The 25,160-nt window shown below is 41.7% G+C and overlaps 2 protein-coding genes across 2 annotated transcripts in view; one reads left to right on the top strand and one right to left on the bottom strand.

Moving 5' to 3' along the window:
- Nucleotides 1-11,077, top strand: part of LOC140125713 (stereocilin-like) — a 33,649-nt gene extending 22,572 nt beyond the window's left edge. The window contains exons 17-19 of the mRNA XM_072144565.1: nucleotides 245-342; nucleotides 441-588; nucleotides 10,351-11,077. Of these exons, the coding sequence (XP_072000666.1) occupies nucleotides 245-342; nucleotides 441-588; nucleotides 10,351-10,463 (359 nt within the window). The 3' untranslated portion in view covers nucleotides 10,464-11,077. The remainder of the gene's footprint in view (nucleotides 1-244; nucleotides 343-440; nucleotides 589-10,350) is intronic.
- Nucleotides 11,078-12,267: 1,190 nt separating this feature from the next.
- Nucleotides 12,268-23,487, bottom strand: LOC140125712 (protein kinase C delta type-like). The gene is made up of 5 exons (XM_072144564.1): nucleotides 23,086-23,487; nucleotides 16,042-16,304; nucleotides 15,154-15,216; nucleotides 14,510-14,792; nucleotides 12,268-14,304 (listed from the first exon to the last, which is right to left on the bottom strand). The coding sequence occupies exons 1-5, from the start codon at nucleotides 23,458-23,460 to the stop codon at nucleotides 14,020-14,022; spliced, it is 1,269 nt and encodes a 422-aa protein (XP_072000665.1). The 5' UTR covers nucleotides 23,461-23,487; the 3' UTR covers nucleotides 12,268-14,019.
- Nucleotides 23,488-25,160: the final 1,673 nt, after the last annotated feature.

Genomic DNA, 25,160 nt, shown 5'->3' with positions numbered 1-25,160 from the left:
ATCGAGTGCCCAAAATGAGACCCCAAAAGTGCCAACACGGCAATTTAGGCAGTAACAAACGTATTGCTACCAGAATCTTTGAGCTCCAATCCGACACCTTTTCACTCTTCGGACAGGACCAAGCAGCACAGGATGGGTCACTTTAAAATAGCAGGGCACTACTTGGACCGCCTGAGAATGCAGGAAGGTGCCATGTCTGGCAAACTCTAATGATAATGTTGATTTTGTTGTATTTCTCTGACAGCTGGACTGCAGGATATGGAGCTTTCTTCCCTGGTCCTAGAGCAGATCCGAGGTCTTACACCTCTTGCAATATCTCTCATCCCTCCTCAAAAGTTTGCAGTAAGTATTATCACTGCCAGTCAGCTTGTCTTACTACATCTTACATATTCATCCAGATTCTGTGAGACTTTACTACATCATTCACTTTATTCCTCTAGGTATCATTCTCATCACAGCAATTACAATTGTTCTCTTGGTCTCAGGCCAAAGCAGTCACACAACAACAAAGTAAGCTGCTGGATAGTGAGCAGATGAAAGCTCTCGCCTTTGCTCTTATAGAAGACAGTGGAAACCAGACATACAGAGGTATTAAGGGGCATAAAATGTGCAGAGATGCAGATGGAGAGTGTCCTGCAACTTATGATTTTGATCTCCAGTATTCTCATTCGCAGGATAGGGCCTAACTTGCTGATCAGTGGGGGTCTCAGTGATGAGACCCCCACAGATCCTGAAAACGAGGGTTCCAATGGTGTCCCACGTACCTCCGTCCGAACCCCCGTCGCTAAGTCAGACTAATGGAGCAGACGGCGCTTGAAAATTTCCGTCATCTCCATAGAGATTAATGGAGTAGAACAGTCAGGCTTGGCCGTCTGCTCCATTACTCTGATGGAACGACAAGGGGTCTAACGGAGGACCCCTCGTTTCGTGATCTGTGACCCCTGAGACCCCCACTGATCAGCAAGTTAGGCCCTATCCCAGTGATGGCGAACCTTTGAGAGACCGAGTGCCCAAACTGCAAACCAAAGCCAACATTTCTATCACGAGGTGCCAACACAGAAATTTAGCCCAATGGGTCCACAATACCACCTAACAATAAGACAAATAATACTGCCATATGATGATGCCACCTTTGCAACCACATAAATAGCATCATTCTGGTAATAAAGACTATAGAAAGGCCAATGTTACCCATAGTACTGCTATACTATGCTATACAAATATAGTGATGAATATCATATTACTGTCATTCAGTGAGGAATATTACCGCCATATACTGAGTAACATTACTATTCTGACTCAATAACCTGGCTGTAAGCAGGTGTTTATAGATAGTCTTATATCTTTGTTTTAACCAGTACTTACACCGAAATCACTTTTTGTCAGATAGTGTCAACTCCATCGAAAGAAGCATGTAGGAAGATTCCAGCTTTATTTAGTGCAGAAATCTTGAAGAAATGCTGGTTACAACGGTGTGAAAAGGATATAATTTGCCAGGGTAGCAGAGACATTCAGATATACACTTTTCCTGACAAAGATGGCTGCATACATGAGGGAGAGGGGAGGAGTTACAATACTGCAGCTAGGGGACAGGAAGACAGGAGGGTCAAAAGGCAAAGCAGTACAACACATATACATGTCAATGAATAGAAACAAGTCCTGGGACATGACACTCCCCGTCTGAAATCTTAAGATTTCATAATATACCAACATTGAAAGAATGTCGTATGAGTCCATAGGTTCTTCTTAAAACCTGTAAACAAGAGAAAAAACAACATGCAAACAATATCAATAAGTCCAAATCTTGAGGTTGAAGATTTGTAATCCTGATGCAAAACTGTGAAGAAGTTCAAGTAAACCCATCTTCGGATTGGGGAAGACGCAATCAGCAAAACTTCCACCAACCCACACTGTAATCCACAGGTGATATCATAGTCTATGGCGGTATGCTCCCCGCCATAAGCTGAGTGGGTATCCAAGTCACTCATGTAGCTTCTTCTTTTGGTAGCAGAAGCACTAGCTCATGGATAGGACGGAAGAAAACCTTTGCGGAACCTCCCTTCGTTACCTTGACTTCCACTTTGCGAATCTTTCCATCGTCGCTAGGCATGACTTTAGTGATGAGACCCATGGGCCATTCATTACGATGAGCTTCTTTATCCTTTAATAGAACAAGATCGCCTTCCTGGAGGTTAGGTTTTGAAGTCTGCCACTTTTGACGGCTTTGAAGCATATGTAGGTACTCTCTCTTCCACCTATGCCAAAACACATTAGACAGATGTTGGACCTGTTTCCACTGGCGTCTGTAGATGTCACTGTGGTCAAAGGTGCCTGGAGGAATATCAGGAGTTCCGATCTTCTGAGTAAGAAGTGTTGCAGGAGTAAGAATGATTGGAGAATCAGGGTCTGAGGAAACTGGAACTAAAGGCCTTGCGTTGATTATGGCTGATACTTCAGCAAGGAAAGTGACCAATGTCTCATGAGTAAGCAAAGAAGACTTGCTGTCCATTAGCATTGATTCAAGTATCCTGCGTGCAATTCCAATCATGCGTTCCCAGGATCCTCCCATATGGGATGAATGTGGAGGGTTAAACACCCAAGTACATCTATTGTTGGTCAAGAAGTTTTCCAATTGTAGTTCCTTGCAAGCTCCCACAAAGTTGGAACCGCAGTCGGACCTTAACTGTTTGACGGGTCCACGAATGGAGAAGAATCTTCTAAGGGCATTGATGAAGCAAGAGGTATCCATGCATTCAATTACTTCAATGTGTACTGCTCGAATGCTGAGACAAGTAAACAGTACTGCCCATCGCTTGCTATTTGCAGCTCCACCACGGGTTCTACGAGTAACTACTGGCCATGGACCAAAGACATCGACCCCAACATAAGTAAATGGTGGATCAGTACTTAGACGGTCTGCTGGTAGGCTTGCCATTTGCTGCTGTTGCTGTCTTCCTCTTAACTTGTGACACTTAACACATTTGTGGAGTACAGAGGAAATACATCTCTTCATGCCCACAATCCAGAAACCAGCTGACCTGATGACACCTTCAGTAAACTGCCTGCCTTGGTGCTGTACTAGCTCATGATGGTGTCTGATCAGCAATGTAGCAATATAATGTCCACCTGGTATTATGATAGGATTTTGTTCCTTGTTAAGCAGGTCAGATCTCTCTATCCGGCCGCCCACTCTCAGTAGCTGGTGGTGATCGAGCACTGGATTGAGTTTGTAGAGTGCACTACTCTTGGACAAACTGATGTTTTTTGAGATAAAATTTATCTCCTGATGATACACTTCTTGTTGAACACAACAGATGATGACTTGTTCAGCATGTTCAAGGTCTGAAGCAGTAGGGTGTTCCTTACACATATGCCACCCATGACACTGTGATGGTGTGTCCTTAGCAAAGCAGCGAGAGATGTGAACCAATCTGGCAATAGCTCGCACAATGGATGACCAAGTTGAGAAACGCTCGAAGCGATGTGACTTCAGCTTGACTTTTGAAGTTACAGACGTGTACAACGTGGAGGCTGTGGGCCTGATTTCCTTATCAGACTCAGGATCAATTAGCTCAAAGACATCATTGGATGGAGTCAGACAAGTTTCCTCACACAGAAACTTTGGAGGAGATAACCACATGTGATCTAAAAGACGTGCAATTGGTGCAGGTCTTGTTCCTCGATCAGCAGGGTTAAGTTCCGTGGAGATATACTGCCACTGTTCAGGCATAGAAAAGCTCCTGATGCGTTCTACTCGGTTGCTGACATACATGTAAAACTGTTTAGTCTGGTTATGTATATAACCGAGCACAACTTTGCTGTCCGTGTAAAATGTAAACGAATCAATTGAAATGTCTATTTCGTCTCGTATTACTTCAGCAATTTCAACTGCTAGCACGGCTGCGCAAAGCTCAAGTCTCGGTATAGAGTGTGCGGGTTTTGGAGTAAGTTTTGCCTTACCTACGACGAATCCGCAATGTGTCTCATTGCTGGCTCCTGTGGTCTTCAGATAGGCTACTGCAGCTATGGCTTCCACTGATGCATCAGAGAAGATGTGGACTTCCCTTCTGATGGCTGTTGAAAGAGAGCTGGTTGAATAACAACGTGGAACTTGGAGTTGCTCTAACACTTCCAGAGACCTTTTCCATTTTTCCCACCTTAGTTGTTTCTCAATAGGTAGCGGAGAGTCCCAGTCCGTATTTTCAGTGGTAAGTTGTCTTAGCAGTATCTTGCCTTGGATGGTGATGGGCGCAATGAACCCAAGAGGATCATAAATACTGTTCACAACAGATAAAACTCCTCTCTTGGTGAAGGGTTTATCACAAGCAGACACTTGGAAAGTAAAAGTATCTTGTTCAATGTTCCAGAGCAACCCTAGGCTGCGCACAGGAGGAGCGTCAGAACCAAGATCAAGACTCTTCAAGTTGATGGCATGGTCTTCTGAGGGAAAGGCTTTCATTACCTCATGGTTAGTGGAGATGATCTTGTGAAGTCTGAGATTTGCTGCAGACAGCATCTCTTGTGTTCTGGTAAGAAGATCAACTGCCTCTTCACTTGTGGGTAAAGACTTAAGTCCATCATCAACATAGAAATTCCTCTCAACAAACTGACGAGCATCAGAACCATACTCCTCCTCACCTTGTTGGGCTGTCCTTCTGAGTCCATAGATTGCTACAGCAGGAGATGGGCTGTTGCCGAAGACATGCACCTTCATTCGATAATCTATGACTTCCTTGTTGACGTCGTTGTCCTTGTGCCAAAGAAACCGAAGATAGTTTCTGTTGTCTTCTTTAACAATGAAGCAATGGAACATCTGTTGAATGTCAGCCATTATTGCAACAGGTTCTTGTCTGAAGCGCATTAGGACCCCTAGAAGACTGTTGTTGAGGTTAGGACCAGTGAGGAGCATATTGTTGAGAGACACTCCCTCAAACTGTGCGCTAGAATCAAACACCACTCTGATTTGGTCTGGTTTCCGAGGGTGATACACACCAAATGATGGCAGGTACCAACATTCTTCTCCTTCCTTTAGTGGCGGTGCAGGTTCTGCATGGTCTCTATCAAACACCTTCTGCATAAAGTCTACAAAGTGCTTTTCCATCTCTGGCTTTCTCTTTAAGGTACGCTTTAAAGAAGAAAATCTTGAGGCTGCTTGCTGCAGATTGTTTGGTAGTTTTGTTCTTGGAGTACGGAAAGGTAAAGGTGCTACCCAGCTGTTGGAATCATTTTGAGTAAATTCCTTATCCATTACTTTGAGAAATTCTTTATCTTCTCTAGCAGGTGCCAACTTGTTGTCATCACTTGTGGTGTTAAACACTGTAGATCCAAGGCTATCATCCCATGGAAGGCAAATGTTCATGTCATCTTGCTGATCATGCTGCCCCTTACAGTTACTCATCTTTTCTTTCACCTGGTAATGACATGGGCATGGCTGAAAATAAGTGCTGCGACCATTTGGCAATATATGAGTCTTAAATGAGGATATCTTGGTAGGCCTTTTCATTCGGTCAATGCAGACGTTGCCTATAATAACCCAGCCTAAGTCAAGGCGCTGGGCAAATGGTGCATCATGTGGACCGTTGATTTGCTGACGTATTTTGTGCACTCTGAGAATGTCTCTTCCCAGTAAAAGCAGGATCTCTGCATTTTTGTCCAGAGCTGGTATTTCACTGGCTATGGTCCTTAGATGAGGGTGATGGAGAGCAGCTTCTGGTGTAGGGATCTCCTGTCTGTTTGATGGTATCTGGTTGCATTCAACAAGTGTGGGCAAAGGTACCTCTAGATTTCCCATTAGAGAAGCTACTACAAGTCCACTGGCTCTTCTCCCTGAAACCTCTGTAATGCCACTACAAGTGCCCAAGGTATATGGGTAAGCATCCCCCTTTAGGTTAAACAGATCGAAAAGTTCTGACCTTGCAAGTGATCGGTTGCTCTGGTCGTCCAGGATGGCATACACCTTTAAAGTCTTTTCTGGCTGACCATTTGGGTACACCTTGACCAGGCATATCCTTGCGCAGGACTTGTCACAAAGATCTTCTCCGCAGACTTCTGTACATGAAGAGGATACTGTAACAGGCCTTGCTGCTTGATCTGTGTTCTCCCCGCCATGCTTTGCTGGAGGAGGGAGATCTGTAGATGGTGTAGGGCTGGACTGAGAGGGGTGAAGAGCTTGTACGTGGTTCTCACTGTCACATTCTATGCACTTTATAGTGGATTTACAGTCCTTAGCAACATGTTCAGTGGAAGCACAACATCGGAAACATATTCCAAACTTCTTTAGCAGCTCCTTGCGTTCTTGAAGTGGCTTCTTTCTGAAGCCAATACACTTCTTGAGAGGATGTGGCTTCTTATGAATAGGGCATAGGCGATTGGGGTTCTCAATCTTTTCACCTTGGTTGATCTTACAGCCAAGCTCCTCAGAAGCTGATGAGGTAGTGGGAAGAACATCAGTCTTTTTTACTGACACTGGACCTCTGTGTTTTCTGTACTCGGAGTGTGGGCTGTCATATTTAGAAGGTGGTGAACTGAGGCCGCTGGACTCACCGTAGAAAAAGCTTGGGTCATTCTTGGACTCTGCAATGTTGCTGACAAACTGACAGAAGTAGTCAAATGGAGGAAAACAGACTTCATTCTCTCTTTTGTATCTTGACCCAACTGTAGCCCATTTTTCTTGAATGTTAAGTGGCAGTTTGGCAACTATTTGGTTTACCCCACGAGAAGTATCCAGGTAGCTGAGACCAGGTAGGTGAGGGTCTGTCTTGGCTAGTTGGAGCTCTGAAAGTAGGTCACTAAGCTCTTGAAATTTTTGGTTGTCCTTGCCAGATAGCCTTGAGAAACTTTGCAACCGTTTGAAGAGAGCACTCTCAATTGCTTCAGGACTGCCGTAGGTTCGCTCTAGTCTCTCCCAGGCAGCTATAAGACCTGCTGCAGGATTACCAATGTGAACAGACCTGAGTCTCTTAATACGTTCTGTGGACTGTGGGCCCAGCCATCGGATCAACAGATCTAGCTCTTCAGCAGCAGTGATGCCGAGGTCACTAATTGCAGATTTGAAGGCACATTTCCAGCCTCTGTAGTTCTCAGGCTGGTCATCAAACCTTGTCAGTCCGGTCTTAGTAAGTTCACGGCGTAACATGTATCTTGCAAACTCTGACATGTCTGTTCGTTCTGAGCTTGGACAAGGAAATGCTGGCTGGGTAACGTTGGTCACATTGTTCTCGGCGTTCTGGCTAAGAAACACTGGTGTAAATGAGGCTGCATAGGCGTTTAGCCCAGGAGGTGGCTTATTGTCCGTAAGCTTAGCTGTGGCTTGGTATGATGCAAGGCCATTGTTAGGGTTTGGCGTTCTAGCTTGTTGAGCGTGCTGGGGTGTAAGGCCGTGGTGATTTATGTAGAGTGAAGAATAAGGATGATGAACAGGCAGAGTGTTGTACTGACCTTGACATTGGGATATTGCAGGAGGAATTATGTGTTGTCGCTGTGAAGACATATCTGCTCTGTCAGGAACAGTAGTAGCAATCTGGGGTTCACTGCTTTGGCTTAACACATAGTCTCTAGTACGCTTGAGAGGATCCTCTGCATCCATTCCGCTCAAGGCAACACTGTCTCTTTCACTCCCACTGGCTGCTTCTTCCAGAACTTTCACCCTTGCCATGGCTGTAGCATGCTCGCATTGTTTCTGAAGAGCTTCTATTTCTGCCTTTCTTCTTGCTGCGTCTGCTTCCATTTCAGCTTTCTTTTGCGCAAAGGTGGCCTGAACCTTAGTCGCCTCGGCTTCTGCACGCGCCTTTATAAGCTGCTCACTGAGTGTTGAATATTTTGAAGATCGCGACCTAGACGTGCGTTTAGAACGTCTTGTGGACTCAGAAGTACAAGATGTTGTTTCTTGAAGTTGCACAATTCTTGCCCTTGTTTTTGACAAAGCTTCATATATTAAGCCGTCTCGTTCAGCATTAAGATGCTGGAAGTTTTGCAGTTCTTCCAGACTATCTTGTGTATTGATTCTTTTCAGAATGTTTTCATATTCTTGACACTTCAGCATGTAATGCTCATGCATAGTGGACAGTGTCTCTAGGGCTCCCTCTAGAGGCAATACATTATGTTCAGGCAAGGAAATGGTGAAGACATGTGCCTGTAAATTTTTCCACAGTTTCATAATGTCTGATGAAAGTTCATGCTGGAGGCTTTCAAGGTTCTCTCTAACCTTCCATGTAGGCTTAACAGAGCGTTTGTCCTTATCACTGGACAGCAGACTGGGATCCATGCCTCCTTGTACTGAGTGTCCCTCAGCCATGATGATGGAGTACACACAGGATGGATTACTCTGAGGAGGGATGGCTGCTATGACTGTAGCTGAGTCTCTGTCCCACGGCTGGGACTGGCAGTCTATGATCCTTTTCACTATTCTGACTCAATAACCTGGCTGTAAGCAGGTGTTTATAGATAGTCTTATATCTTTGTTTTAACCAGTACTTACACCGAAATCACTTTTTGTCAGATAGTGTCAACTCCATCGAAAGAAGCATGTAGGAAGATTCCAGCTTTATTTAGTGCAGAAATCTTGAAGAAATGCTGGTTACAACGGTGTGAAAAGGATATAATTTGCCAGGGTAGCAGAGACATTCAGATATACACTTTTCCTGACAAAGATGGCTGCATACATGAGGGAGAGGGGAGGAGTTACAATACTGCAGCTAGGGGACAGGAAGACAGGAGGGTCAAAAGGCAAAGCAGTACAACACATATACATGTCAATGAATAGAAACAAGTCCTGGGACATGACAATTACCCCCATACAGTGACAGTGAGTAGATGCAGGGACTAGGGGACTGTGATAAGTTAGCTTGCTCATGGACCAAATATTGCCATCTTTACCCCCTTTTTGTTTTTGCATTTCCATATTTTACTCCCCACCGTGAAAGAGCTCTGTGTAAAAAATTGCAATTCATAGTGATGGTATTTAATATCCAATTCCCTGTACTGGGAAGTGGTAAAAAATTCCAAATGCAGTAAAATTGGTTAAAAAAATGCCTTTGTGACATATTCTTATGGGCTTTGATTTTACAGTTTCCACTGTGCACCCCAAACGACATGTCTACTTTTTTCTGTAGGTCAGTACGATCACAGGTACAATATATTTACATGGGTTTAATAATGTTTGTATACATTTACAAAAATTAAAACCTCATGTACTAAAAAAAAAAAAAGTCATTTTGCCATCTTCTGGTGCGAATTTTTTGGGCGCTTTTTCATACTTTGGTGTACGGAGCTGTGTGTGGAGTAATTTTTTGTGATATGAGATGCGCTTTCAGTGCTACCATTTTGAGGACTGTACAACCATTTGGCCACTTTTCATAACATTTTATTACATGTTGCAAAATGGCAAAAAAGTGGCATTTTGGGAGGTGGTTTGTACGGCAAAGTGGTTGTTGCGGGGTGGATGCACAGGTGGATTTGGGATCACCCATAAGACTGCTGTCTGTGGCCACATATACACTTGCCTCAGCCCTCATCACCTGCACCACACTGCCAGTAATGCAGCTTAGCACCCGGTTACATTTTACATAGGGTGCTTACTGTGGGGTTGTCCTGGCTTCACTGGACGCCTTGTGCAGGTGATGAGCACTTCAGATACATGCAATGTGGCCACAGACAGCAGTCAAACAGGGGGATTTGGGACACTAAACCACAAGTATGTATAGCTGGTTTAGTGTCACCTGCCAGGACCTCTGTAAGTGTGCACAACTCTGTGTGAGCAGCCCCAGCAGCTCCTGACCTGATCAATGCTCTGCTCTGCTGCTGTCAGCTCTGTTCTGTGAGCTGCCTCACTCCGTTCTCTTCCACTGTTTCCCGGGCTGAAGAGGAGGAGGGGCGGGCACTGACACTGATCGGCTGCTCTTGTCTCACTAAGGCATCACTAGTGAGAGCAGAGCCGATCAGCTTCAGGCTGCCGGAGCTCCGACTTTGATGAGACCGAGGAGATGGTACGCGTGCCTGCAGAGAGGGCTCTGCGTGCCCTCTCTGGCACGCGTGCCATAGGTTCGCCACCGCTGCCCTATCCCATGGATAGGGACTAACTTTTGTTTGCGTGAAAACCCCTTTAACTCTTCTTCCTTTCCATTATTGTCCTCTCTGTATTCACCATTAACCAGTTTGCTCATCCAAACAAATACAAGAGATATTTTGGGAAATAGTAACGTAGGAGAAAAAAGGAGACCCTTTTATTTCTTACTTTACTTTCTTATCCATTCTTACTTATTTATTTAATGACAAATGAAATAGAATGAGATAATTCTGATGCCGGTGTCACATTTCCTTTCTTGTTACAATGTTCACTTTTCTTTTCAGCAGGAAAATCCCAGGCCGGTCACTGCTCATACTACCCTCTACTCCATGTCAGCGCTCTGCTTCCAGTTCTACATGTCATATACATGGTCAAACCTTTGTTGTCTTCAGTCCCATAAATCGGAAACCATAGCATTTACTGTGTGATCCTCCATCATAATAATTGCTCTCCTGTTCTGCGTGACATGAAGAATCTATGGACCAGGGGTGATATCTGCAGTAGACTTTATGGGAATTAACCGAAAACAAGTGATTGTCTGCTCCAGAAACCCAAATGTCCTACTGTCCAGCTCATAAAATGGGGGTGGGTATTGCTGTACTGGACCCTCTATTATCACCGTGTAGACCCAGCAGTGGACTTTGTGGTGGAGTGGTTTGATCCAATAACTATTGCTAAGTAATTTATAGAGGGTTATCTGGGCTAAGTAGGAGAAATATGCAGTAAACCCAAGACTCTTATGGGCCAGTCTAACCTGGAAAGTCATTAAATCTCAATGCATGCTTTATCACTCACATGTGTTACGTCTTTATGTACATACATGTGTGCCGAATAAATTTGTTAATACATCCTTGAAGGTCCAGTCATCCGCTCAGCCTGACCATGCACGTGGCTGTACACAAATGGTAAGAAGCAGTAATAGGACCGCCATCTAAGTGCTGGGTGCCACTGTTTTTAGGAGAAAAATTTCGCTCAACAGGAAGTGTCCCCAGAAGTTTGATCGCATCTGGTCCAGATGGTGCGTGAATCCCCATACAGCCTAATAATCACTTCTCTCCATAATGAAGGAGACAGAGTGTTCTGGTATGTGTGTTGTGTGTGTGTATGACTGATTGTCTATGTGTCAAGAGTTATTTATGTTTTAACAAGACGTCTGGCTACACTATTCTGCTGTCAGTTATTGTGTGATATCCCTCAGTTAATTTTGGGACGTAGTAAGACCCTGATTGTTACCACTGGATGTTATTTCATAATCCTGCATTATGGGGAACAAAATATGTAACAGACAATCTTGGTCTTTGGTTCTGTTTATTGTTATTTGTTTAAAATTTCAAAAAATTGCAAAAATAAATACTTTAAAAAAAAGGAGAAAAATTTCACTGCAAGACCTTAAATTATCCCGAATAATAGTAAACTCTCATTTTCCCTAGTTGGGTGCAAAGTTTCATTGATTATGTTATCTCCGGCTGTTTCTTTTCAGTAATGTTATATTATACCCCATTTTAACACCAGACCGGAATGGGTCACCTCTTAATATATTCGGCATGATCGGTAGAGGGAACATCAAACGCTGGTGCATTGGTGTTACTTTAGATACCCCAACAGAAAATAATCAATTGAATGAAAAATGTAGGCAGCACAATAACTCAAAAAATCTTAAAACTTAACTTTTACTTCCATAGTAAAATATGGCAAATTACTACTAGACACAGCACATGCTAGGTATATCAGTAAAGCAGCCAGGTAGACATTACCACTCGCTTGTTACCCTGATGAATGTATCGTATGACTTTTATGGGCTAGTCTGGGCAAGGTGTGGGCACAGTCCTTATGAGGACGAGCGTTAATATACTGGGGGGGGGGGGGGATAGTGACAGCATGTGTATGCATGTGTATGAGTATATTTTGCTTGATCCGTCATGTACCCAAGTGACATTTGGTAATACCGATCCATTTACTATTTGCACTGATTTTTATCTGCACAGATTGTTGTGAAAAATATTATACCTAGTTTGTAAAAGTTACGTTTTAAGATTTTTTTTGAGTGATTGTGCTGCCTACACAAAGTTAAGATCTCCCATGTTGAAAGGAAAATCTCCACTATTGAGATTAAAAAAAAAAACCATAAGCAAAAATAAATTTAAATGAGAAAACATTCCAAAGTAAAACACAAACGTACAAAACCTTTTTAAGAATCAATTTTTATTTAATAAGGGGCAAAAAAGTCTTAAAACATAAACATATATTTTATATATCTGTATCTGTACACCTAGTAAAATAAGCTGAAATGTTAATATATTTCTTATAACTTATGTGATCTCTTCTACTGTCACTTATTTAATTCCCTTTTGTTGATGACATCCATCCATATATCCACTACCTTATACAAAACTTACTTCTTCATCCCTCTGCTGCTCCCGCACAGCTGCTCTGGTGGTCTCTTCTTGCTGGTTTTAATAATAACATGATTTTGGGTTCTATGTGACCCTTGTAGACAGTCATAGTGATGATGGGCATGTACATTTTAGCATGTCATTGTTACAAAACTGAAGGCAGGGACTGGAGGCAACCAATTTATATGCTGTGTATGAGCAGTGGGGAATAAAAATGTCAATTATATTTTGGGGGGTTGAGTAAGGGGACAGTGTTCAAGTGTTTTAAAGGGTTTGTCTGACTTTGGCAAAGATCAGGCAGGTCAGATGGGGTGGTTAGTTTTAAAAAAAGAAAGCTGTACTCACCTCCTCCGTTGCTCCCAGGGTCCCGTCTCGCTGGTCCATGCTCCTGTAAACAAACAGGGGCGCAGAAGCTCTGCTGAGTTTGGTTTCCGCCCCGGCCAAGGTAGCCGGCCAGGCCCTCCCATCCCTACTCCCAGCGTCGTGTCATGATATTCCGGGTCGGACCGGATGCCGAACTCAGGTTTGTTTACAGGGGCATGGACCAGCAAGAGAGCGGCGCAGGACCCTGGGAGTGACGGAGGAGCTGAGTACAGCTTTCTTGTTTTAAAACTTATTTCCCCTGCCCGCCTGCCTGATTTTTGACAGAGTCGGACAACCCCTTTAATTGTCACCCCCTAGCAGGAAAAACTATAAATGTCTCTTCTCTGACCCTAAATATCAACCATCGCTAGCACCTATGACAATTAGATGTAGAAGAGGGAATACTTACAGAGTAGCATCACAGTATTTTATATAAAGCATATTTCATTTAAAAAATGAAAGGGCCTGGCCTCCTCCGCCCCTTAATAGCCAGCCATCACTCACCTCATTTCCCCATCTACAATGACAATAAGAGTAGATGTCATAGAAGAGGGGGGAATGTAAAACTACACTCATCGGTGGTCACCGGTAAATGTAATTGTGGCGTTTTGTGTAACTTTATATGATGTATATATACAGTGTGACACTATACATATAGTATCATATCATCATCTCATATGTGCATGCAGTGTGTCTGGCATAGCCAGGCACATCCTTATGCCAAATATAAAAAAAAAAAAAAGGGTCTGGCCTCCTCCACCCCTTAATAGCCAGCCATCACTCACCTCATTTCCCCGTCTCCAATAACATGAGATGTCATAGAAGAGGGGGGAATGTAGAACTACACTCACCGGTGGTCACCGGTAAATGTAATTGTAGTGTGTTTAATATCTTATGAAGTATATATATAGGATAGCACTATATATATAGTATCATAGTATTGTATTCTTGGCATGTGGTGAGCCTGATACGGTCAGGCTCATCTAATGCCTCACACATGAAAACACACAGAAACGAACATACCTACCAACTTACCATCTGGCTAGATCCAGTGAAGAATATCTCCGACCTTGAAGTGGTGAAGTCTTGATCTTGATGTTTCTTGTCTTGATCTTCTGCGCTTGGTGGTCCACTTGATCTTGATGGTCTTCAGCTCTGGGGTCTTCTTGGGGCTTAGGAGGACAGCTCGCTCTGATGATGTTACAGAGCTGGTGCATGTTCCAGGGTTTTCCAGTTGACAAATGAAAACCCGGTGAATATGGCCTGCTGGTTTGCTGGTATTGGCCTTTGAGCCTCTGCTGCCTCCATCCGTTCGATGTTAAACGGTCTGAAGCCGCGCCTGATGTTGTTTGGCGGTAAGGAAAGTGTGTGCGGTGGGGGCACTCTAAGGGCTTGCACCGAGTCCCATTGAACATGCTGGAAAAACCTATGGGCTCTGATGTTTCCATTGACTCCTAAGCGCTTGGCTGGATCTTCCCGGAGGAGCTAAAAAAGAAATAAATCTAATTTAGTGACTGTAAATTACTTCTGTTTGACCATCTAGGATCTGGAAACTATTACATATGTTGAGCGACAGTCTAGGAATGATTGGACCAGTGCCAGGAGGTATAGAGAGACAGCTATGAGGTGGTGGTGGTGGTGACCCATGTACACCCTTGTAACTAAACATTAGGCATAGATATATTCTCACCTTTTTAATGATGTTCTTCGCCTCCATGTTGGAGGCATTGAATAGTCCTCGATGGTATTTGGACTTGCCGGTGATCATGATGTTAAGGATTATGCCCAAGGCATACCAATCCACACCAGCATTGTACTCCTCCTCAGCCAGCATCTCAGGAGCCATGAAGCCAGGAGTCCCAGCATATCCACTGACTGTCCGGTCTCCATAGATGTTCTCAAGTGCCAGACCGAAGTCGGCAATCTTTATATGGCCCGTTTCAGTCACCAAGATGTTAGATGGTTTGAGATCTCTGAAATAAAAAAAAAAGATAAGTCAGTTTTCATCCACTGAATGAAGACATCTCATGAATCTGTCACTAGTGAGACGGTCACCATCAAGTGTCTTCTAAATCATACACATGGACATTGATCTCAACGGCCCAACAAAGATTTAGAGAAGCAATCTAATATTTTATTAGCATCGGCCCCATTTTTAAACTACACAGGGAATGGTGTATCCCAGGCATCAGATGATACTGATGACCTAACCTATAAATAAATCACCTACATGTGTCTAAACTGCAGAACCCCTTTAATACCATTAAATACATTCACAGTAGATCAGTCTATTATGTAAAAAAAAATAATGAAAAAACATAAGAATGTACTTACCGGTGGACAATACCCTTAGAATGCAGATGTTGAATCCCACACACAAGTTCTGCGGCATAGAATCTGGCAAGAAGGAAAGAAAGGACAATAGTATCAAGAGGATGGAGAGAAAGTCGTGAGACATACATAGCACAAAGCAGACAGGCAGAACATCTGACCAGATCATATTATGCGCAGACAGATTCAAGAGCCCATGTAGTGGGTATATATTGTAGACCTTGTGGTGACCTATGGAACCTTAAAATTTGCCTCTAGAAGCAGACAGTAAAAAAAACGTTTTCTAATTATGAGCTGGTGTATTAATTTATATCAATTTGGGACCTGTATGACTGTTTGATCATTTTATATTCAAATATTAATGGATGGAAAAGTGGGAAAAAAGTGGCGTTTTGGACATTTGGGCGCTATTTTCCGTTACAGTGTTCACGGCCATGAATAATCTTTTTTATATTTTGACAGAAGGGGCATTTTGGGACGTGGTGATACCTATCATGTTTATGATTTTAACTGTTTATTTATTTTTATATGTGTTCTAGGGAAGGGGGTAATATAAACTTTAAAAAAAAATGTTTACCATTATTTCAGACCCTCTAGGGTACTTTAACCCTGCAGAGTCTGATTGCTAATACAATGCAGTGCAATACTACTGTATTGCAGTATATAGAAATTTTACTGCTGATCTCTAATAGCCTATTATAGTACGTGATCACGGTATGGAGTGTTTACACATGGAAATTAACATAAAGATTTGATTTTTTTGCAGCAGATCCACAGTAAAGTCAATGGGGGTCCCAATCTCTCTCAGTGGGAGAGGAGGCTTCCTCTGTGAATCTGTAGCAAATCCTGCAAAAAAATCTGTGGTAACTTTAATGCTTGTGAATACTTTACCGTGCACTGGCGATGTCAAAAGGCCCCTTCCGCTGCAGGAGTTGATGGAAATCTCCGCAGTTCATGTACTCCATTCCAAGAAGCAGGAGCCCCTTGGTCTGAAATGCAAATTGTCCATGGACAAGGAAGGGGCTGCCAGATGCAAGGTGTAACACGTGCCGCTCCACCATCGCGCGCTCCTCTCCCTCCACAAGCAGGTCGCTCTTGGCGATGACTTTCACAGCAAATTTCTGGCGAGTATCGATGTTTTCAGCCAGAACCACCTAGAAAGACACTGACGTCAGTAACTTTAACATATTATACGGGAACAAGAAGCAGAAAACGTCAATATTCTTTTAGGGCATATTCACACAAAGCTGTGTGTTGCAGTTTACTCCACTACACAAAAATGGTGCAGGTTTTCAAAAATTAAGCTGGAAATTTTTCCATTGCTTTTGCAGAAATTTAGCTATGTCTCTGCCACTATGTGTGAATATAGGCTTAAAATTTTGGTAGCCTCATCCATATACTAATAGTGATAGAATTCTCAGCATGTGAACATGAACTTAGCGAGGGGCATTTATTAATTTTGGCACAGGAACCGTGCTACATTTGTCAGTGGGATGTAAGTTTGTGACTCAAGGAATTAATGAATTGGCGCACGGAATAAAAGGTTTAGAACTCCCTAGACTTGCTTTTAGCTGCTCTCTTTTCTCACCACAAATTGTGCCGAAAAGTAGAAGAGCCAGAAAACTGTTGGATTTACAAGCGGCGCCAAAATTTTGGGCCCAAAAACAGAACGAGAGTGTTGGAAAACATTGATATTTATGTGACACTTCATAGGACGCAAGAAGCGCAGAAAGGAATAAAAAAAACACCACCAGTTTTCCATTGGAAGGCCATAATAAATAATAAATGCGTGTTCACACATTGAGGATTGTATCAGGATTTACAAGTGGATTATATTATTGTTGTAACCAGACCACGTTGGGACCTCAATAGCTCATGGTTATGTCTGCACTGTTACAGGTCTGTAGGAACCTGATGAGCGCAGTCACATGCACAGTATACCCTGGTTACAAAATTGTTCCCCTGCATTGAGAAGAACTTGAGAAGGGAAAGCGTTTACCAGCCAAAAGAGCCAAGTGATGCTCTACATCCAATAAAAAAAAGCGAAAAAATTGCAGCACTCCAGAAATGTGAACAAAATCAAGTGGACTTTATTCCCAAGCTGTTGGGAATCATTTTGTTTCTGGAATGTTGCCATCTCATATCTATCAATCTATTAATGTAAAAAAGGAGTCACTAATGTGTAGGTCTTTAACCCCTTTGGGCCTATTATGGCCTCTAGGATGCGGCCCCATTTTTTTTTTTAAACCATTTTATTTATTTTTAAACAAAAATACATATACACTGAGAGATGTTAATACAGTGTTATACATATTTTAGCAGTTCTAAGTACAATGTGTTGAGTGTATATGGTTAATTACCTCGTATCGCATTGCATTGTTATGTAATTATGGTACAACCGAATATTCTTTCTCATATGAGAATATTAGCATTTCTAGAACTGGTGTATAATGTATAGAAAGTAACACTTAAGAACAGTCAAAAACAGACCATTTAACAGTTAAATCTGCCCTGTGTCACTATAAGTGGTTATAGCTTTGAAACGCTATAATATATCCAGGATTGTACTGGGGTTGGGGTTGGGGGGGAGCAATGGGGGGGGGAGGAATGTTTGTTGGGATTTGTCTTCAATGCTGTAAATGGAAAAAGTGATGGAGTTGTTTCAATAAAAAGGATCTGATTTAAAAAAAATAATATATCCAGGAGATTTTGAGATTGTTTTCTCGTGACACATTGTACTTCAAATTAGTTTAAAAATTTGGATGATATCTTTTGTGTTTAGTTATGGAAAAAAAAAACAAATTTGGAAAAAATTTGGAAAAAAAAAATATTTTCAAAGTTCTAAATTCTCTACTTTTGATGCAGATAGTCATAGAACCCAAATACATTCAGAACTTACATTTCCTAAATGTCTGCTCTATGCTGGCATGTATTTTTAAGATTCCATATATTTTACTAGAATGTTATGAGGCTCAGAATTTAGGTGCCATTTTTCAAATTTTTAGGAAAATCACCAAAACCCGTATTTTAGATGGACCTGCTCAACTTCTAATTGACTGTGAGAGGCTTAAATAATAGTGGGACTCATAAATTACCCCATTACGGAAACTACACCCCTCAGCGTATGAAAAAAACACTTTTAAGAAGTTTGTTAACCTTTTAGGTGTTTTATAGGGGTTAAAACAAAATGGAGGTGCGGTCTACAAATTGTAATATTTTTTGACATTACATTCATTTTGGGTGGAGTACACTCATCCCCCATATGTGGTGGTAACCTGCTGTATGGGCACACGGCCGGGCATAGAATGGATGGAGATCCAGAGCAGATTTGCATTGTCAAATTGTACATTTGTATAATTTTTTAATGTGGACCTATAGGGGCTTATTTTTTTTTGCCACATGAGATGCACTTTTCTGGTACATAATTTTGGGGCATCTATAGCTAATTGGTGAGATTTTATCAACTCTGTTGGTGGAGGAAATGAAAATCATCAATTTTTAGGAAGATTTTTTTTGGCCGTTTACCATACCATAAAAATAGTATATTATTTTTATTCTATGGGTCGCCACGATTATGAAAATACCTTATTTACCATATATAGGTTTTTTTTTATGTTTTTCCCATTTTTACTGGATAAAAAGTAATTAGGCAAAAATGTTGTCAAATTTAGCATCATCCAACTTCCATATGCACAACTTTTTATTTTCGGCTGATGAATCTGGTTAGGGGCTTATTTTTTGCGAGAAAAATTGTTCTTTTTAGTGGTCTTATTTTAGAGTGCGTAACATGTTTTTAATCACTTTTTAGAGCATTTGCAATCGGAGCAATCGGATCGCGTGTGTTACAGCGTGGTGACAGCTGTAATAGATAGCTGACAGCCGCTGCTTCTGGTGCCGGCTCCGTTCATGAGCCGGTGCCAGAAGCGGGACGTTATAGAACGTCCCTGTGCGGGAAGTATCAATGCATATCTAATATATAAAGCTGGATGTATGTGTGTATGGATGTCCGCTAAATGAATTTGTACCGTCGCTTTACAATCACCAAATTTTGCACAGCCGCTCTCTGTGACTCAGGGAATGTCATAGACTCCGTTTTGTGCCGAAATTTTCACCCTGCGCTTTCCAAAATTCACTTATTAACCACCATATACAGGAGCCAGTGTCTGCTGCTGCTGTGACAGTTGGAAGCAGAGCCGTGATTGGTTGTGGTTCTGCCACAGGTCATTAATATGAGCTCTGAGCTCAGCTGTAATTTTATAAACAGCTGTGGTAAAATTAAACCTGAGCTCTGATTGGTTGACAGGGGCTCTCAGACACTTCTGATAAATCTCCCCATAGACAAAGTGACAGTCGGAGACAGAGACAGTCACTGGTATGAGAGTGTCAGAGACAGTCACTGGAATGAGAGAGTCAGAGACAGTCACTGGAATGATAGTGTTAGAGACAGTCACTTGAAAAAGAATGCCAGAGACAGTCACTGAAAGAGACTGCCAGAGATGGACAGTCACTGCAAGAGACGGCCAAAGACAGTCACTGAAAGAGACTGCCAGAGACCGAGATGGTCAGAAACAGAGAAGGTCAGAGACAGAGACGGTCAAAAAAGTTCATACAAAAGAGACGGTCAGTGACAGAGACCATCAGTGAAAGAGACGGTCAGATACAGAGATGGTCTGTTCTGATAGTCTGAGACAGTTTATAGATACATATAAAATATTTTTTGTTAACCCATTCTATTTTGTTATTGCAAAGAGCAGTTATTTACTATCCCGGGGAACGCCGGGAGCTACAGCTAGTATAGTATAAAAATTGAACTGTGAACAGTATCAGTCCATGCTGTATACTGCATTACAGAGCCTATACACTATGGAAGCTACACTATTGTATATAGCTACTGCAGTAGAACTGACTGTATACATTCACCATATGTATAGTCATCTATATAGTGTATACAGTGACTGTAACTTTATTGTAATTACATTATATATTGTATACATGCACTTTATACAGTGAACACCGTTGCTGTAACTTTACATTATATACTGTATACATATAGAATTTGTTACACTTCTAGACATGACGCATTTCTCTGCATTAGCTATATTCTAGTTAGGGTATATGGTAGGGTATAGGAAAGGGGGCGATATATATCGGAAGTGCCTCAGAGCAGAACTGTTCTAGTTGTTCACGGAAACCATTCAGAGCTCAGCTTTCATTTTCCTATTGCAGTTTAGAAAATGAAAGCTGAGCTCTGAATGGTTGCCATTAGCAATTTAAACAGTTTTGTTTACTGACCCTTCTAATAAATCTCCCCTATGTGTGTGTGTGTTAACAAGAATATATGTAGAGAAAAATTAAAAAAGGTGCGGTTGGGCTCCCATCCGTCCAACATTATTTCATCGGGGGACAGATTCAATACAGGCAGTCCCCTACTTAAGGACACCCGACTTACAGATGACCCCTAGTTAAAGACAGACCCCTCTGCCTGTGTCTGTAATGAAGCTTTATGGATAATCCTTGGTCCCATTACCGAAAAAAAATTTTGAAACCCCAATTGTCATTGGGGCAAAAAAAAAAATTGCCTCTAACTACAATTATATATAATATACAGTTTCGACTTGCCTCTAACTACAATTATATATATTATACAGTTTCGACTTACATACAAATTCAACTTAAGAACAAACCTTCAAAACCTATCTTGTATGTAACCCGGGGACTGTGTACATATCAGATAGCAATATTTCCTGGTTATTTAAATCGTTAAAGGGGTATTCCAGGAATCAGCATAATTCATATACAAGTGGGCACTCAAAATATAAGCTAATGTGTAATTAGTTGTTATTTAAAATTTTGCTCCGCTTAGGAGAAAATGCTGATGACAAAGACTGTAATGAAGAATTAAAATGTTACTGGCCCTTTAATCAGTCCATTAATTTCCTCCGCGCGGTCCGTCGCAGAAAAGAAGATGGCCGCTGGTCACATGTCCACATCACATGTCCTGTACCTGCCTGGGCAGGGTCATGTGATCACCACTACGTTTGGTTGTAGTCGGTTGGTTGCAGTGCATCCAGTATGGTCAGTGTTGTGGTGATGGCAGTTACACATCATTACTATGGTAACAGAGCAAGAAAACCTGTTACATCATCACTGTTAGCAGAGCATAAGAGGGAGGACCAGATACTGAGAACTAAAGGATCATGGAACTTGTAATTTCCAGCGGCGGCCATCTTGGTGATAACTCCACCTACTTTAGAGAGGCCATAAATTTTGTAAATCATAAAATCATATTATTTCAGCTCCGTTTTGTGACTAATGACACTGAGTATTGTTGTATTCATTTATTTATATCATCAAGGGTTTTTGTGTCAGACGTTCATATTCCCGGAATACCCCTTTAAGCAAATATAATTATGGAGGCTATAGTAATATTTTTTAATTTTTAGAATCTGGCATTAAGTCCAAATATATCATGTTTTTTTTTTATAAACACTGACAATATACTTTTTTATTCCCTTTTTCCTCATTATTTATTAAATCGCTTTAGACAACACAGAATAATGTAGTAAAGATAAACCTGTCTCTTAATTCATGTACTTATCTTGCGTGATAGCTAGACAGGGAATTATAAGTACGTTCACTTTCAGGTGACGCAAATCTATTGGCTTTTGGTTGGGTAATTTTAATGTAAATATGGCTATTTTTGATATGCTGTTTGAATTTACCCATTTGAGTACATGTGTTTAGTCACCTGAATGCGAACTTTTAAAATATTAAAATATTACATATTTTTTTACAAGTTTTTTAAGCAGCATAATGCTGGGGCAACACAATTTAGTTTGGACTCATTTACATTGTCTACCCGCTGTGCTAGTGTGAGTTGTAATAGATAGCTCTTATTGTTATGTTAATATTCTATATAAAAATAAAATCTTAAAAATAAAAAGTTAGTTTATACGGGGGAGCTGGGTGGCTATGCCTTTTTCCTGCCCCATTGAAGCCCCATTTTGGAAACCAAAATATTCAGTGCAAATGTAGTAGAAAAAGACATAAACCAGTGGTGCCAAAAAATAAGGCTTATCAGTGTGTAGCCCCATGGCACAGTTCTAGTGCTGTTCCTTGTCCTGAAACTGACACACAATAGGGCAAAAATTGCTAAAATTGCTAAAAAAGGAAGCGTCTGGCTCTGATTCCCTATACAAATGTTGAGGTTTTTAATGCTGATTTTATTTTTTATTGGAATCTAAGTGAAAAAAACTGTGTAAGTACTTAAACACTCGGCTGTGTGAATCACAGACTGTCCAGCTTCTGATTTCATGGACCAACCAGAATTCAGAGGACGGGACTCAGTGCATCAAAGTGGTATGTGATGTAAGGAGTCCCTGCTTTCCTTTCATCAATAGAAGCACAAAACTATAATCATGATTAAAGTGCGGCTCTACTATTCCTCAGTTAATCAGGGGTTCCTTGTATCATAAATCACTATGATGCATGGAGTCCTGTCCACAGCACAGAGGTTGGTCCTTGGAAACAGTACATGCCTACAAAATGGTAACTTTAGGACCCTATATTTCTCTTGAAAAATCACAAATAATGCAATACAAAATAGAATCAATCTTTTTTTTATCATAAAACCAAGTTGGTCATCAAGGCCTAAAAAAAGTTAAAATTACACATCACATAATTTTAAATACATAACAAAGAGAATAATACCGTAGTTATTGCACTATAGTATATTACAATCCAAGCAGAGTGGACAGGGGGCCCTAGGCAGATGCCCAGTTTTGCCACCCCCTAAAACTGGCCCTACCCCAAAGCTCAAGGTCTGTGACTCAAAGACTGACCACGGCCATGTGAATGGGCCCCAAAACACTTTTACAGCATAAGAATAATTTACTGCAACAATATAACGTTGACTGCATCAGTGAGATTTCTTACCATTCCAAAAGTCCCCCGGCCGAGCACATGATGGAAAGTTAATCTCTTGATGTTATCAGAGATTGTGCTGCCGGGGTAGGAAGGCCGAGCACCGCTGTCTCCTAGAAAGGGGCTGCCTGCAGAGCGCTCTTCACTGGAATCCAAGACGATGATCTCAACTTCTCCATGGCCTTTTTCTTCCTGGTCTTCATGATCTTCCTTCTTCCAGATGATCTTCCCTCCAGAGCCTAATCGCCTCTTCCTCCCAGGGCTCTTCCTCTTCGATGTCTTCTCCTCTTCGGATGAATCTTGTCCATCCCTTTTCCTCTTCTCTCCTCCTCTCCCAATCTCCTCTTCCTCCATTTTTGATTGCTGCTTCTCAAAGCCGCTGTACATCCAATGTCTCCGCCAACTGTCACTACAACTGTCACCTGCCGATCCAGGCTCAAGACCCACATTGCCGCATGCCACTGGTCATGTGACTGAGCAATAACATCCACATATATGTGCAATATAGATACATGGAATATCATTGCTGCTCTATCAAATATGTAGACATTTAGATTTTATAATCCAAACTAGTTTAATATGTATTTTGGATATTTATTATAACAACTTGGACTCCCAGGGACAGGGCACGTTTTTTTCAAGCCAGAGATACATATTTGGGCCTATGTTTATCCTACTTTTTAAGCCCTTTAGTCTCAGCAGCAAATGACCATAGATATTTTGGCCTCAGAGCTGTAGATGAAGGGCAATGACGCTGTCTAGAGATGGTTCCATGGGGTAGCAGGTGTCAGCTTTAACATACAGGTCACTAGTGTTTACCCCTTAATTGCCTGGTTAATCATGATTGGGGAATCGAAGGTGTTACTTACACCATTACATAGGGGGGCAAAAAGTAGTGAATACTGTAATCCCAAAGACACAATTTTGCTGTGTGAATCCATCCATATAAAATACAAAAGGGATTTGGCTAATTCCCATTTTATGGTGTTGATGCGTGTCACCGATAATCCTGTGCCTATCAATGCTCCCAGGTCTGACATTTTTATGATGCTATTGGGTCTTTAAAAAATAAACAATTAATTAAATAACATTTATTTTGAACAATAAATTTGGATGAGAGGAATTGTGCCTCATTTTATGGACTGTACTGTACATGCAAGTTTTAATACACTCTACAGCTGAGAGTGAATGGACTCAAAGCCACTTTCCCATTCTGAATCCTTTGATGTTTATATAGAGTTGCGTCCAAGGGCGTTGCTAGGGGTATAAAAGATGGGGCACGGTCCCACGTGCACATATACCAAATACTAAGTAGAGGGTGGAACCCCACATACACACACAAGCGCACATGAAGAAATCAGTACTTATCATATATAGCTACAGGAGAGATCAATACCAACTACAGTGACCTGATGTGTCCTTAAACATGTCCTCGTTCCTTATCTTCTCCATTAGTTCAACCATCAATTTGTCTCTTCTTCCAGTCACACAACAATCCTGCAGCGTCTACCACACCGACATCTTATGTTCTTGCTTTCCCCTAACAATGTTATTCTTCTTCTACCACTAATACTGTACCCCAAATACTGTAATAGAGCTTGACCCACCCTTGAAATACTATTACCACACAAAGAGTGATCCAGTGGCTCATTGTAACGTATAGTGTGCAAAAAATGGCATATACTGCAATATAGTAATATTACAGTATACACTCACCGGCCACTTTATTAGGTACACCATGCTAGTAACGGGTTGGACCCCCTTTTGCCTTCAGAACTGCCTCAATTCTTCGTGGCATAGATTCAACAAGGTGCTGGAAGCATTCCTCAGAGATTTTGGTCCATATTGACATGATGGCATCACACAGTTGCCGCAGATTTGTTGGCTGCACATCCATGATGCGAATCTCCCGTTCCACCACATCCCAAAGATGCTCTATTGGATTGAGATCTGGTGACTGTGGAGGCCATTTGAGTACAGTGAGCTCATTGTCATGTTCAAGAAACCAGTCTTAGATGATTCCAGCTTTATGACATGGCGCATTATCCTGCTGAAAGTAGCCATCAGATGTTGGGTACATTGTGGTT

Source organism: Engystomops pustulosus, chromosome 4 (assembly GCF_040894005.1).
Source record: "Engystomops pustulosus chromosome 4, aEngPut4.maternal, whole genome shotgun sequence".
Classification (NCBI taxonomy): Eukaryota; Metazoa; Chordata; class Amphibia; order Anura; family Leptodactylidae; genus Engystomops; species Engystomops pustulosus.
The sequence above is the reverse complement of the archived record's forward strand: the minus strand, read 5'-3'. Positions and strand labels throughout refer to the sequence as shown.